This window comes from Pipistrellus hanaki (assembly GCF_964339955.1).
Source record: "Pipistrellus hanaki genome assembly, chromosome: 10".
Classification (NCBI taxonomy): domain Eukaryota; kingdom Metazoa; phylum Chordata; class Mammalia; order Chiroptera; family Vespertilionidae; genus Pipistrellus; species Pipistrellus hanaki.
The window spans coordinates 27976125-27992696 of record NC_140512.1 but is presented as its reverse complement, the minus strand read 5'-3'; the positions used below and the strand labels follow the sequence as shown (position 1 = coordinate 27992696).

General features: G+C 33.5%; 1 protein-coding gene and 1 long non-coding RNA gene across 9 annotated transcripts in view; both read right to left on the bottom strand.

The window, feature by feature from the left end:
* AKAP9 (A-kinase anchoring protein 9) overlaps nt 1-16572 on the bottom strand; it is a 118649-nt gene that overhangs the window by 90848 nt on the left and 11229 nt on the right. For 6 of the 8 annotated variants that reach the window (XM_084897340.1, XM_084897341.1, XM_084897343.1 and 3 more), the window contains exons 2-7: nt 11444-11698; nt 8275-8319; nt 3402-3455; nt 2881-3051; nt 1956-2111; nt 1095-1292 (exon numbers count right to left, since the gene is read on the bottom strand). In XM_084897340.1, the coding sequence (XP_084753466.1) occupies nt 1095-1292; nt 1956-2111; nt 2881-3051; nt 3402-3455; nt 8275-8319; nt 11444-11698 (879 nt within the window). The remainder of the gene's footprint in view (nt 1-1094; nt 1293-1955; nt 2112-2880; nt 3052-3401; nt 3456-8274; nt 8320-11443; nt 11699-16572) is intronic. The other 2 variants (XM_084897342.1, XM_084897347.1) reach the window with 1 other exon arrangement.
* Nucleotides 3699-5813, bottom strand: LOC311629419. Its single transcript, XR_014796192.1, has 3 exons — nt 4881-5813; nt 4440-4554; nt 3699-4228 (listed from the first exon to the last, which is right to left on the bottom strand). It is a non-coding gene; the product is annotated as an uncharacterized lncRNA (long non-coding RNA).

Below are 16572 nucleotides of genomic sequence, written 5' to 3'. Positions count from 1 at the left end.
AAATTCTGTATTTGTGAACTCATCTACTGCTAACACTTATTATTTTTAACTCCAAATCAATCCTCTCCGTCATTTTCAGAAGTGTACAGAGTGGCAAAAAATTTGAGTGGCTGGACATGCATATTTCCAGCTGATGTCAAATAAGGTAACCACACTCTGTCTTCTTGTTTCAGCTCTTACATGGAGAGGAGAGTAAAGATAGTAGGAGGAATGCAGTGTAGTGCAAGATGTTCTGACTCTGGGCCAGTTGGACAGAATTTGAATCCCAACTCTGGCAACTGTTAGTGGGGTGGCCACAGCCAAGTCACTTAACACTTCTGAACCTCATTTTATCTTTTGAAAAATAAATAAAACATAATCTACCAGGAAGAGTTGTTTTTAGGATTTAAGATTATAATCTATGTAAATATATATGTGTGTGTGTGTCCAAGAAGCACTCATTTGCTAAGTAAATGTTCTAGGCAAGTATATAAAACATAACTAGAGTGAATAAAGAGAACTGACTTAGTTTTTCCTAGCTAAAATCCATAAAAATTCATTTGGCTGTAAAAATATTTTCATGCCCAGCTGGGTGTGGCTCAGTGGTCAACACAGGAACCAAGAGGTCACGGGTTTGATTCCCGGTCAGGGCATATGCTCGGGGTTGAGGGCTCAATCCCCAATGTGAGGTGTGCAGGAGGTAGCCAATCAATGCTTCTCTCTCATCATTGATGTTTCTATTTCTCTCTCCCTCTCCTTTCCTCTCTGAAATAAATAAAAGTATATTTAAAAATATTTTCAGAATTTAATAACCATGGCTAAAATGAGAATACCTGTAGATGAATAAAAAGAATAGAAATTCTAGTTATAAATTCTCCTTAAAACTCAGTTTAACATAAGCGCATCACTTTCAAGGAACTCAGTAATGAGTTATCTTAAAACTATTATTGTTAGATTCCTAATGAACTGTGAAAAATTATTTTACAAACTTAAAGAGCTTTCTTAATTATAACATTTTGTAATTCATGTATATAACAAAAAGATGAACACTTGCATACAAAACTTGAAAGTTAATTATAAAGCTGCTACAAGTTACCTCTTTAAAATAAACATACCATTTCATATGCTTTAATTTTCTCTTGCAAAAAACTGATTTGCTTTTTGAAGTCTTCTTTCTTTTTTTGATAATCTTCTAATAGATGGTCTTGTGCTTCCAGCTGTTGCTGATGAGTGAGAATTTGTTGTTTGGCTTGTAGTAAATCTGCAGCAGTGCTACTGTGAGTGCTGTTTCTCAGAGTTTCACTAGCCTGTAACTTGAAAACAAGAAGAAATCACAAAGTATTAAATTCTGAAGTGGCCTAAACCGGTTTGGCTCAGTGGTAGAGTGTCGGTCTGCAGACTGAAGGGTCCCAGGTTCGATTCCGGTCAAGGGCATGTACCTTGGTTGCGGGCACATCCCCGGTAGGGGGTGTGCAGGAGGCAGCTGGTTGATGTTTCTCTCTCATCGACGTTTCTAGCTCTCTATCTCTCTCCCTTCCTCTCTGTAAAAAAATCAATAAAATATATATATATAAAAAAAAAAATTCTGAAGTGACTGCACTAAGGAATAGACACCTCTTGGGGGTATTAACTTGGCTCACAATTCTTTCTGGGAACTGTGTTGAATTTATAGGCTTTAGACCTCAGCAAACATACTGTCATGGCTGATCAGAGAATATGGGCACATTTCAAAATACAGACAAAGGTGAAGTAGGAATAAATAAAAGCAAAAAGCCACTGAAGAAATATGACTTAAATTCTTGGTTAAAATAACAATTGGTCTTCACTACTTTTTTGTTTTGTTTTGTTTTCAACATGATACATAATAGGCAAGTGAATTTTAAACCAATTTAAATTTATTTTGTAAACTGTGAAAAATGCAATTGTTTATTGTTTATTAAAAATCTAATAAACTTTGTTCTATTAGTAATACTTACATGCTGAAATTGAATCTGTAAATTTTGGCTTTGTTCTGTCAATTCTAAAAATTCTCTCATTGTCTCATCCTTTTCTCTTCTTGCTTGTTGTAAATTAGCAGTAAGCTGAGTTATGATGCCATCTCTTTGTTTAATGGCAGCTTCAAATTCTTGTAACTAAAAGACACAGTGAAATTAAAAAGTGCTAGACTTACTTTTTAAAACAAAACAGATTATTATAGGTAACTGTTCTTCAAAAATATGATTTCAAAACTCACTGGCAGAATTATTACAATTTATAAGCAACCTTCTCCATATTTGAAGGCTATTACTTACAATAGAACTTTTAAAAAGATTATCTGATCTTAGAAACAAAACACATTAGGTCTAACTTGTCCATGTATCTACTTCTAGAAGGACAGTGCCTTTACATTTAGGAATGCCTCAATCTGTTCCTAAGCAACACCCTCCTGACAGGTTCAATCCACACTCTTTTGTGGAAAAAATGAAACTGAAATGTATCCTCTCATCCTCATCGATGTTCTATTTCACCTTGTTTTTATAACTGACTGCCAAAAACAACAGATGTCATTTTAACCACAGAGGTTACTTACAAGGACTCACTGACATTTTTAATGAGTTTAAATCATTATATTTTGATTTAATAGGCACAATTTTCTCTCAGGCTGATTATAAAAACATCTACTCTACTGAAGTGATTTCTTATAAAGAAATCACTTCAGTAGAGTAGATGTTTTTATATTTCTTACCTATCTCTTAAAGTTAAATAAAAGAGTCCATGTTTTATTAGCTCTGTTAATAAAATCCTGTTTTATGGTCATCATAAGCTACATTTAATAACCTCATCCTCAAAACATATACATAAACTGTCACATTTCCTATTTTTGTTTCTGTGAGTATCAGAAACCACATAAGGTAAACATACTTGCTGTAGTCCTTCAGTCCCATAGGTGGCCCTCATTTCTTCCAGTTCTCTGTTTAGCTCCTCAATCTCATGCTGTTTCCCAACCAATTCATTTTCCATCATCTCTAGGTGGGTCGGATTGTACTGTGCTCCATGTTCAGAATAAGAATCATCAACACCAAATGCTTCTTCCTAAATCAATCCAAGATGTTGAAAAATTCAGTACTAGCACATTCCTCAGGAAGAGGAATTCAAATATTCAAAGCAATGCCCACTTTAACTCATCACCTGGGAGTTTACTGATATGGCAATCTACTTTGTTGTTAAGGAATATATAACTCAAAAGCAAAAACAAGGTATCTGCAAATTCTGTTACATTGAGTTTTATAACAAACAGTAGATACTTTTGTTTTGTTAAATATTAAAAACATTTAGGATTCACCCACAGAAAGAAGTACATGCAAGAAAAAACTTTGTTAGTAAGCCAGATGGTTTTAAATAGCATAAAACATTAGTATCATGAGTAGTTTTAAATACTGTACCCTTAATAAATTTGTAGGCTTTCCTGTTCTCACCACAAAACTGCAACCATTTACCTGTATAAAAACAATTTCCTGATATGTTATGATTTTAAATAGAATTCTATTTAGAGCTAACAATTGTATTTCTGTTAACTTTATTCATGTCTCTTTCATGCCTAGGAAAAATGCCTCATTGGCAAAAACAGATACAGTGATTAAACGTAAATTATCTAATGAGTGCTTATTATGCAAAAAACACTGTACAGTACATTTTCTTTTTAGTGATTTAAAGTTCTAAGTGCAGGGTTTGTTTTTTTTGTCTTCATAAGAATAATTATAAACTTCAAATTATAAACTTCTATAAACTTCTATAAAACAATGCTTTAAGTTTATTTAAATAATTTTTATAAAGTCCTATTCATTTTTAAGGTGAGGCTGTTTACTGTTACAAATTCACTGAAGGTTGGCAAGCAGGTCTAGAGATAGGAGATGAGGAGGCGAGGAACACTCCTTTCAGAATTTTCCCCTGGGGTAGCACTAGATAGCCATGCCAAGCCCGATGGGCGTGGAGACTTTCCATACACATTACTATCTGTCTCTATCGCAGACATTTTGTGGTAGGAAGAAGGATGACTGCTATGTCTTTAGGGCTGACCTGGTGGGAGATTAATTTCAGATCAATCAATCTAACAATCCTCTCTTCCCTTTGCCCCCAACAGTATAAAAATGAACTATATTCCACTCACATCTAAATTATTCAAAATTCTATGCTAGTAGAATCCAATACAATGAAGTTTTTACTGTTGAAATACATAAGATAGAATATTCCAGAATTAGATACATATAGACTAGGGGTGTCGAACTCAATCAGAGAAGGGGCCAAAATCTAAAATCCAGCCTAAATCGCGGGCCGAATGGTTTACTGAACAGTCATAAACTGACAATGTCATAAACTGACAGCGGAGTGCAGTGATGACAGCGCGGTGCGGGCCACATTGCAAGGCCTGGCGGGCTGGATTTGGCCCGCGGGCCTTGTGTTTGACACATGTGATTATAGACCATAACACTTTAAAAACTGAAGATCCTGCCGAAACCGGTTTGGCTCAGTGGTAGAGCGTCGGTCTGCGGACTGATGGGTCCCGGGTTCGATTCCGGTCAGCGGCATGTACATTGGCTGCGGGCACATCCCCAGTATGTGCAGGAGGAGGCTGGTCGATGTTTCTCTCTCATCAACGTTTCTGGCTCTCTATCTCTCTCCCTTCCTCTCTGTAAAAAATCAATAAAATATTAAAAAAAAAAAAAACACACAAAAAAACCCCCCTGAAGATCCTAAGAATTATATATATATAATTGTTTTTTTGTTTGTTTGTTTTTTTACAGAGAGGAAGGGAGAGGGTTAGAGTCAGAAACATCGATTAGCTGCCTCCTGCATACCCCCACTGGGGATGTGCCCGCAACCAAGGTACATGCCCTTGACCAGAATCTGATATGGCAATCTACTTTGTTGTTAATGAATATATAACTCAAAAGCAAAAACAAGGTATCTGAACCTGGGACCCTTTATTCCACAGGCCGACGCTCTATCCACTGAGCCAAACCAGTTGGGGCCTAACTAAGAATTCTTTATCTGAGTTTAAGTCCTTTGTTTTTTCCCTAAGGATAATTTCTGGAAAGCAAAGCTAAAGTAAACAACAATCAAAAAATGACCTTTATATGGCAACATAATATTAAAATCTGTAAACACCAAATTCTTCTTCCTAAATTAATCCTTGAATAAAGTACAAATAGGTACATTTTAAATATAAAAATGTTCTGTAGTGATACATACCATGTATTACTATTTAGAAAAAAAATCACAGGAAAGATCATTTTTATTTTAAAACTATAAATTGGCATTTACACAAAACTTTTAAAACTATACATAGTTTTATTGAGGGAGAGGCAGAAAGAGACAGAAACATCAATGAGAATCATCAACCGGCTTATCAGCTGGGAATCCAGCATGTGCTCCAACCAGGAATCAAACTATGACCTCCTGGTTCATAGGTCGACTCTCAACCACTACACCACACTGGCTGAACTCACACAAAACTTTTTCTTTCAATAAACATTAGCTTAAAAATATTTTTTAAAAACCTTCACTCTTTAATTTATTTATGATTTTTACCTTATCTTTATACTTAATTTGGTAGTATATACATTCAAAAATATTAATAATTGATATTTTAAAAAAATAAGAAGAATCTGATGATTCATAAAAGTTTATGAAAATGACACATCATAAACTGAGTTCACATCATAGCTGATTCAGGAAATTGAAGCCAAGTAACTAATGAGGTTAAGACATCCATTCAAAATCAAACTTGAATATCAAACATCACACTGTACACCTTAAGTATATATACAATTTAAATTATAAAATTATATCTCAATAAAACTAAGGCAGCTAGAGAGAAATATAAAATTATTATTATATGTAGTATAAAAGAGAAACCCAAGTCAAAGTTGAAAAGCTAAGTTTATATTACTTTATGACTGTAAACAATGTTTCCCAACTCCAGCCAGTAATTTCATAAATATTATGAATCAAACAAGTGTCTTGGTTAAGAAGTATTACATAATCAGATGAAATCCATAATAAAATTGTATACCCTACCATCACTTCATCTTTCTATGTATAACAAAGCATATTTATCTACCTGTCTTTATCTCTAAGTTGCCTGTAGCATTTTCTACTTTCTGCTCAAATTGTATGAATAAAAATATGTCATGTAAATATGGCATTCTGGATATGATATGACCCTTCCTTGAGGACTAACAGATCATGTATAATTTAAATTAATTCATAAAAAAGTATTTTAGTCTGATTTCTCTAGTATATATAATTGGAAATATACTTATACAAAACATCTTTCATAGGTGACAGGATAGAAATATCTAATTATCTCTAGGCTTGAATCTATTTTTCAACCCAATATGTATATACTAGTAAGCCATAGAAGTCAAGAACATTAAGCTCATACTGTATCTGTACACATAAATTTTCCAAAATAAGTTCTAAATTAATGTATAACCAAAAATCTAAGATCCTTCTGAGAATAACTTAATAAAAGAATTTTCATCATTCACTTGTTTCATATATAGGGTGAATAAAAGTATATTAATGATGAGAAGTCATAAAAGATAAATAAACAAGCTTTGCAAATTGTCTTTTATATACCAAAACACCATATTAAATATCATCAAATAATCCTCTCAATTACCCTATGAGGTAGATATTATTACCCCTGTTTTATGGGTAAGAAAACTGTTTCAGAGTTTAAGTAATGAGCCCAAGTTTAGCTTGGAGTGGATGAAGCTGAAATTTGAATATAGGTCTTTCTGGATCCAAAGCCCCTACTCTTTATATCACCTTAATCCTACATATCTGAAAAATGGCAGTTATATTTAGACAAAAATACAACATATGTGGTCTATGATAAAACCATGAAAATTTGAAAATTTAGAAAACTCAAGCTTATAAACCAGGGCAGCCAAGATTAATAAATTGCAAATATGGCATTTGTCATGGTTACAATACAGGGGTTGACAAAAGTAGGTTTACAGTTGTTAGTACACAAAACAGATTTATTCTTGTATTATTTATTATTATTATTATTAACCTACTTTGCCCACCTCTGTATATGTGTTGCCTAAAAAGTAATTTTATGGGGGATGGGGATAGAGGGGATGTTATTGAAAAGTAATGCCTAAATAGGGCATCAATTTATTTATTTAATCCTGGTTAATTATCTTCCTGACCACATTACTACCGTGTTTCCCCGAAAATAAGACCTAGCGCATGAAAAGATAAGACATCCCCTGAAAATAAGACCTATAGCGAAACTTTGGGAGAAAAAATTAATAAAAGACACTGTCTTATTTTTGGGGAAACAGGGTAATAAGTATACTCTCAGCTTTTAAACACATTAAATTGGCAATCCAAAACAGTAATACATTCATTTAAGAACAGGGAAGTTATATTTTAATATTAGAAATCTACAATAAATAAAAACTTATGGAATATACTGAGTTACTGAGCCATTCAGAGTAAGGAATATTTTTCCATGTCCTCATAATCTGAAAAAATAATAATCATATCTAAAAAAATAAGAAAAAGTTAATAAACTGATATATATTTATTACTAATACATAAAGAAGGTATTTCCTAAGATGGCCAATGCCTACATCAGCTTTGATCATTACTGTGTTAAATATGGATACCTTATAATAATCATGTATCCTAGAAAACCAGTATCAAATACTCCTAGAAATGGGGGGGGGAGGGAGGACTTTATCTAATTAAGGACCAAATGGGGGGGGGGAGGGAGGACTTTATCTAATTAAGGACCAAGCTTTCATACAATTTAAGGCCTTAGTTAAAATCTGAAAGAAAAAAAAATATATATATACACACACACACACACACACACACAGATATTTATCAGAAAAGCATAATCTGCCAAGACTGGTTTGGCTCAGTGGATAGAGCATCGGCCTGGGGACTGAAAGGTCCCAGGTTCTATTCCGGTCAATGGTTGTGGGCACATCCCCAGTAGGGGGTGTGCAGGAGGCAGCTGATCGATGATTCTCTCTCATCGATGTTTCTAACTCTCTATCCCTCTCTCTTCCTCTCTGTGAAAAATCAATAAAATATTTTTTAAAAAAAGAAGAAAAAAAAAGAAAAGCATAATCTTTATGTTTTCTAGGTCATTTATATCATTTCATGTTATGCTATATTTTGTTAAACTTATAAAAATATAGAACCATGTAAGTTGTAAGAAGTAAAGTATTAATAGTCAATAATAGTTTCAAGAATAATACAATTATCAATTATAATATTATTTATTCTTACCTCAGAACTATAATCTTCAGCTGTGGTTGAAATTTCACTTTCTGGCTAGAACAAAAGTAAAAACTGATTATATTAAGGCCCTTTACCATCTAAATATTGTATTTTATTGATCTATTACTATTGGTACACATAAAAATATCACTAAAAAACTGTAAAAATTATTCAGATCTTTAAAATTTTCACTCTGATTAACAATGGCTAAATAACACATCTAAAATTTAACACTAGGCATTTTTCTATATATAAAAGTATCAAAAGGTACTTTCACACCAGGTCTTGTATCACTAAGAATCATTTGTAAGACAAAAACACCAATTAATATATCATCCCACTAATTTTTGTGTCTCTTTTAAATAAAAAGTCATGCCCTGGCCCACGTTTCTCAGTGGTTAACGTGTTGGTACAACGAAGGATTGTGGGTTCAATTTCCAGTCAAGGGAACATACTTGGGTTGCAGTTTCGATTCCTGGCCCCTATCCAGGTGAATGTGGGAGGCAATCAATCCTTGCACAAGAAGTAAAAAATAAAAAGTAAAAAATAGCCTGGCTGGCATGGCTCACTGATTGAGCATTGACATATGAACCAGGAAGTCCTGGTTCAATTCCCAGTTGTGGCTGGATCCCCATTGGGGACATGCAGGAGGCAGCTGACCATTGATTCTCTATCATTGATATCTACCTCCTTTCCTCCTTCCCTCCCTCTCTCCCTCCCTCCCTTCTTCCTTCCCTCCATCTCTCACTTCATCTCTGGAATCAATAGAAATATTTTTAAAAATAATATATTTAAAGCTCCTAATATGTTAGTAAAAAAGTCCAATTTCTTCAAAAGGAAAAATCATTAGATCTTGATTCTAAAAAAAGTAGTAACAACTTGAAGAAAAATAACTTTTGTTGTTAACACCTTTGCAGCTTACAAAGCACTCTTAAAGACATTCTTGTTTCATCTGTACATCCCTGAGATTTGGGTATGAAGTAAGTGATTTTTCCAAGCTGCTCTCAGCTGAGAAGTACTGTCATAGGAAGGAAGAGTCAAGGAGAAAACCTAAATTTTCACTCTTCTCCCTCTCATGTAAGAAACTCATTTTACAAGTGAGGATAGAAGGCCCTGATATTTCAACTATTCATTCAACAAATATGAACCATCACTGTCTCCTTTTTGATCTACTTATGGAAATTTTATTCATCATTTAAGACCAAGTTTAAGTCTACCTACCACCTCTATGATATAGTAACTGATGCCAGGAACATGAAAAAGCCCTACCCCTATTCTAAAATTCTGTAGCAGTGATTCTTAACTCATGTGACCCTCTTTTAAATCTAAAGTATTTCCATGACAGACACCCTCCATGGTTCACTTGCTTATGCATATTGTGTACTAAAAACAGTGGCACTGAGGATAAGAAGACACTCTGCACTCAGAAATGCTAAAACTAGTGAAGAACCCAAATGCTGCAAACCATAATGAACACTTCATACCAAATCAAACTCCAGAACTGCCCTATTATATTATTTAAAAGGTCCAAATTTCAATAGAAAATTTCAAGATATACAAATAAAAAAGTAAGTGTGGCCCATACACAAGAAAAATAGTCAGTAGAAAATGTCTCTGCCCCTAGCCGGTTTTGCTCAGTGGGTAGAGTGTTGGTTTGAAGACTGAAGGGTCCCAGGTTTGATTCCGGTCAAGGGCACATGCCAGGGTTGTGGGTTCAATCCCCAGTAGGGGGCATGGAGGAGGCAGATGATCAATGATTCTCTCTCATCATTCATTATTTCTATCTTTTTCTCCCTCACCCCTTCTCTCTGAAATCAATAAAAAAAATATTTTTAAAAAAGAAAAGAAAATGTCTCTGAGGAAACACAGACACTGGATTAATAAACAAAGACTTTAAACTAGCTATTTCAAATATAGTCAAGTCAGTGAAGAAAATGTCTAAAAGACTAACGTATTAAAATGTTTTGCCAAATACAGAATATCAAGAAAGAGAGAGCATTCTAAAGTAAAATTAAAAAAGAAAAGAAATTCTGGTGTTAAAAAATAAGTGAAATGAAAAATTCAACAAAAGGGCTTAACAGCAGATCTAAGGATGAAGAATAAAGAATCAGCAAATTGCAAAAACAGTTCAACTAAAATTATCCAGTTTGAAGTAAAGAAAGAAAAAAATAAGAAAAATGAACAGAGCATCAGAGACCTGTGCAACAATATCACACATACTAACATATACATAATGGAAAATGCAGAAGAAGAGGAAAGGGGCAAAAAGAATATCTGGGGATATATTGGCTGAAAACTTCCCAAATTAATGAAAAACATTAATCCACACATTCAAGATGCTCAACAAACTCCAAACAGGAAAAACTAAAAGATACAGTCTTATAATAAATAACAAATCTGACACGCCTGACCTCATTTATAAAGTTCAAATCCCTATATGTCTAAATCTTTCTGTTTCTACATAAATATGCTAAAGCCCAATCCAAACTGTAATAATCTGCCTTGTCTAACACTGTTCCTCCTAAGCATTCCACAATTCTCTACTCCTGGTCTCAGCTGGTAATCCCACCATCCCATCCACTATCCTAAACCACTCTTCTCCCTCATTTTTATATTCTGGAAAATTATATTTCTACGGGGAGGGAGAAAATTAGTATTCATTGAGAACTTTCTATGGGGTAGGTGCAATCTCCTGCCTTTCATCATTACCACCATCCCATTCCCATCACTGAGATCCATTTAAAACGAAACTATTTATGGTTTCCAAATAACATCACAATGCTTCATGTCTTTGTGAACACAGTGCCTTTGGCACAGAGATGGCATCCCCTACCTCTTTGCTTCTAGGTACATAACCACACAAGACTGATTTATGCATTCTTCCAGATCACGATACTCTAGGGTACCATGTACACTGTTGCTAGCGAAACTCTAATCAGGGTACAGGGCCTATTTTACATCTGCCCTCCCTACTAGACTGACTTTCCTAATGGACAAAACTGTCATATTTTACCTTTGTAACCTTGGTGCTCAATCCTTGGTACATAACAGTTGCTTAATAAATGTTTATTGAATCAAAGATTTTTAAAAAAAACTGCACAGGGTGCTAATGAGCACTGTCATTACAGTAACTTTCCACTTACAATTTTAGTGTTTAAAAATCTCGATGAATACTTACTTCAACAGAGAAGACCTGGTCATGTTTGATTATTTCTCCACTGTGTAGTGTTCTCATTACTGTGGATTCAGGAGTCACGACAGATCCTACTCCCTGAGAACTATTCATATACATCTCATCACTCTGTGATTGCTCAATATTCAAAGGATGGTATGCTGATACATCAAGTTTACTGCTTGAAGTATTTTTCTTTTTTTTCTTCTTAGAAGGATTCTGCCCATCACATTGAGCTTTCCTTTGTCGAAACTGCGCAAGCTACAAAATAAAATAAAATAAAATAAAAATAAAATAGATAGTCATTATTTTTTTTTTTAATATATTTTATTGATTTTGTACAGAGAGGAAGGGAGAGAGATAGAGAGTTAGAAACATCGATGAGAGAGAGTCATCGATCAGCTGCCTCTTGCACACCCCCTACTGGGGATATGCTCGCAACCAAGGTACATGCCCTTGACCGGAATCGAACCTGGGACCCTTCAGTCCCCAAGCCGACGCTCTATCCATTGAGCCAAACTGGTCTTGGCAAGATTGTCATTATTGTTAAAGATATTTTTTCTTTATCACCACTAAGAGAAAAACAGTTTTGGAGTCACTTTCTTTAAACCTTCACTAAAATGATAACAAAATAAAGGACAATTGTTGGTCTTTAATATATTAATAACTATTGAGTTGCAAGGAAATTAGTATTTCTGAATGAATGCTTTTTAAATATTCAGAAATAAAAATGTCAGGTCTAAAAAAAAAAGTATTAGCCCACAGTTGGGTAGAATAAGGGAAACAGGCACTCCCATTCAACACTTGGTGAGAGTGTAAACTCTGGATGTGAGATTATACAAAAATATAAGAGCTCTAGATAAATTTGCTTTGTGGAATTTCTGGGACTTCTACTAATTTATACTACTGTAATTAGTCAATGCAAAAAGATTTAGCTAAAATTTGATCACTGCAGCCTTGTTTATAATGGGGGAAAATTAGAAATAATTTTAATATCAAACAACAGAACTTTTCACTACTTAATCATCAGAACTTATGCCATGTCCTAGTGCCACTTATACTTATCATTTATTTAACATGTTTTAACACATGCTTTTCTTATTTAAATTTACTTTATAAGATTTTCTACCTCTGATATAAATTAATAGCCAGTATCACTTGTGATTTCTTTAACAAAATAGTACACAGAAATAAAAATAATGAAAAATAAAACTACACTATTAAAATTTTAGTTAAATATTACTGCTTACGTTTATAAAAGAAACAGGCAAGTGTGAGAAGGGTATAAAGAATATATGAGCACCAAATAGACTTTTGGTTTGCCATTAGCAGATGAACTTAAATACAGAAAGGTGGTAACTTTCTTATATTATTATCCTGTGTCATTTAATACCGGATTAGGATATCATCTAAAATATCTGTCACCACCTAAAATCATAAGTATGTACTATTGTATGTAACACTAAATTAACTCAATTAAAATAATATTAATATAACCCATTATTCACAATAAAGATGTTTATGACACAGTAGTAGTTATAAAATAATATTGTAATGTATTCTTTTCCTTAATAAAAGGAAAATTATGTGCATCTCTTTAACAGAGACAAGCAGGCTTCAGACTCACAGGTTTCATCAATTCATTCTAACTAGCTTGAATTTCAATAACATACATAGGCATAGACAAATTCTGGAAGAATATAATTGTAATAAGTCTAATATATATCTGGACTTGAGATTACAGGTTCTTTTTCTTATGTTCATTTGAAATTTCCTTTTTTATGTAAGAAATTATCTAAATTTTATGAAGCAACTACTAACCACTGATTCCTAAACTGAATTTGAGCTCTTCATCATTCTAGAGAAGAGAAACAAAACATAAGAACAAGTGTAAGCCCTTGGTACCTTAAAAAGAGGAAATATAGCTAAAACCGGTTTGGCTCAGTGAATAGAGCGTCGGCCTGAGGACTGAAAGGTCCCAGGTTCGATTTCGGTCAATGTACCCTGGTTGCAGGCACATCCCCAGTAGGGGGTGTGCAGGAGGCAGGTGATCAATGTTTCTCTCTCATCAATGTTTCTAACTCTATCCCTCTCTCTTCCTCCCTATAAAAAATGAAAAGAATATATTAAAAAATGGAAATATATTATCAGTAAATTAATAATATATTAATGAGTCCAATTAAAAAAATGACCATTAAATTTCTCATAAGGTATAAAAGCAATCTTAATAATGATATCGATATCATTAACTATCAAAATATGTGACCAACAAAACCTAAAGAATAACACACAGTATATTTTATCCTTATTTTCTCTGCAGTAGATGAAGGAAAGTATATATTAATAAGAAAGTATAATTCATAGCTCAGAACTATCTAATCACTGACCTCACAGAATATAAAAATATTTCACATTTAAATCCCCTCCCCCCTCCAGCTATTTGGCAACTAGTCAGTAATTCTACTTCAGGTCTGCTTAAGGAACAGATGCAACACCAGTTGCCTCTATTTGTATATTATTAAGCTGCAGGAATGCATTTAAACTACTTTGAGGATAGCAGATTCATTCTTAAAAATAAACCAACTAAAACACCATTATGTATTATCTATAAATAGTATCCAAAATCCAGGCACATCATTTTTAAAAAGATCTCTCAGACAGAATGCAAAAATCAAGAAAAATATTAATGAAATTCTTTTAAAAATATTTTTTAATTGATTTCAGAGAGGAAGGAAGAGAGAATAGAAACATCAACGATGAGAGAGAATTAATGATCAGTTGCCCCACACTGGGGATCTAGTCCACAGTCTGGGCATGTGCACTGACTGGGAATTGAACTGTGACCTCCTGGTTCATAGGCCAATGCTCAACCACTAGGCCACATTGGCCGGGCTAATAATGACATTCTTGATATTTATGCTCAATTTCAAAAGCTTCTTAAAAGCCCAAGTTATCTGTGTTAGAAAATATATTCAGACAGCAGATGATAGGACAAAGATGAAGATTCTGTTTAAAATTTCAACTCTGTTAAGATATATATCTATATCTATAAAAGGCTAAGTTGACTCACAAATGCGCAATACATATAAAGCTCTTGCTGGCGCAAATCGCACATGTGTGCTCATGTGTGTTTCCAGGGTAAATAGCGATATAAAATATTTCTTCTAATTAATTTTCTTTCAATGTGCACGAATTTGTGCACTGGGCCACTAGTGTATATATAATTTATATTTAATATTCACTTATATGTACAAATATATAACAAAGAAGAAAACTAAAACTACATTATAAAAAGTTTAATTAAAAAAAAAATATCTGGTCCTGGCTGGTGTGGCTCAGTTCGTTGGGCATTGTCCTTTGCATGGAAAGGTTGCCAGTTTGACTCCTGGTCCAGGAACATGCCCAGGTTGCAGGCTCAATCCCCAGTAGGGTGTATGCAAGAAGCAGCAGATGGATGTTTCCCTCTCACATCAATGTGTCTCTCTTTCCCTATCACTTTCTATCTTTCTAGAAATCAATAAAAAATATTTTAAAACATATTCTGTCTGAGACAATAGTATCCATTACAAAATGAACCCAAGTGAAAAAGTTAATTATAGATATGGAATAAAAAGTAAAATGGTTCTATTATGATATTCAGAATAAATTATTTCTAAGGGCATAAAATTACCAAGACATTATTTTAGACCTGCCATTGATTATATGAAGTAATTTTTTTTTTCAGGAAAATTAACCAGAAGCCAAAACCCATGAGGATAAAAACTTTTGTTCACTGTTATACTTTCAAAAGCTAGAACAATACTTGACAAATACATGGTGAGTGAAAAATGAATAATGTATCTTTTACCATTAAGTAATCATTTTAAGTATTAAGCATTAAGATGATATATTAGGCATATTGAATTCTATTATATAAAAAAGTTCCATGGTCTCAGAATGAAAAATAGTAATTATATGAATTACAACACAAAATAACCCCTCTCACCAGAATATCTCTTCCAATAGGCCCTAACCCAAGACAAAATTAAATTCTCAAAAATAATGCCTAAAATAGCTTTTTACCAAGAATTTTGTTGTATAAAAGAGAGGTTAAAGGGGGAGAAAGGAGGACCTATGTAATATTTTCAACAATAAAGATTAAAAGAAAAAAAAAAAAAGAAATTGAGACACAAAGATGTTTAGAGACATGCTAAAACTCATACTGTTTGAAGATAATGCCTCCTCCATGATTAAATGCTCAAACTAAAATAAACTAAAACTAAAAATGAAAATTTCTTACTTTTAATAAAAGGATTTTGGGAGAAAAAAAAAGAGAGAGAATAAGGGAACAAGATCATATTAATTTCTTATAGTTATCGAAACTATTTTTATTATAAATCTAAAGGATGGCAAGCTAACATAAGAGCAAATATCAGAAACTACTCAGATAATCATTTTATACTGAAATGATACACTTTAAGTTACTGGAAAAACATTTAGTCTAAAACAGGCCAAAAACTCATATTATAGCCATCTGTGTTTGTCATTTGAAAGCCAATGATAAAAATGTTAACATATGTAGGAACAAAAATTGTTGCAAGATTTACTAGAAAAATATTATGTCCACATACACTTATTTCAAAACTGATTCAGATCTCAAACAAATATCCTGATTAGAACATGAATAAAGAACTAAATATAAATGACTGAAAATGTATTCCTTAAAATCAATATAACTTTATAAGTGATCATTCTCATATACAGCACTTCTTTAAAATACTGTATAAAACATGCCAAGTGTTTATAATAATATCACACAAAAAAACCTTTCTCAAAAAAAAACCCTCACTAGAGGAGATGTTTATTGATTTTAGAGAGAGAAGAAGAAGAGAAAGAGGAAGAGGCAGAGAGAGAGAAATATCAATGTGAGAGAGAAACATCTATCAGTTGCCTCCTGTACCTGCCCTGATAGGGAATGGAATCCAAAACCTAGGTATGTGCCCTGACAAGGAATTGAACCCATAACCTTTTTATACATAGGACTAGAGACCCAGTGCACAAAATTCGTAATTTGTGCAGGGGGGTGTGTGAGGGAGGGTGGCTCAGGGGAGGGTCCCCTCAGCCCAGCCTGCACCTCTCTAATCTGGGATATCCTT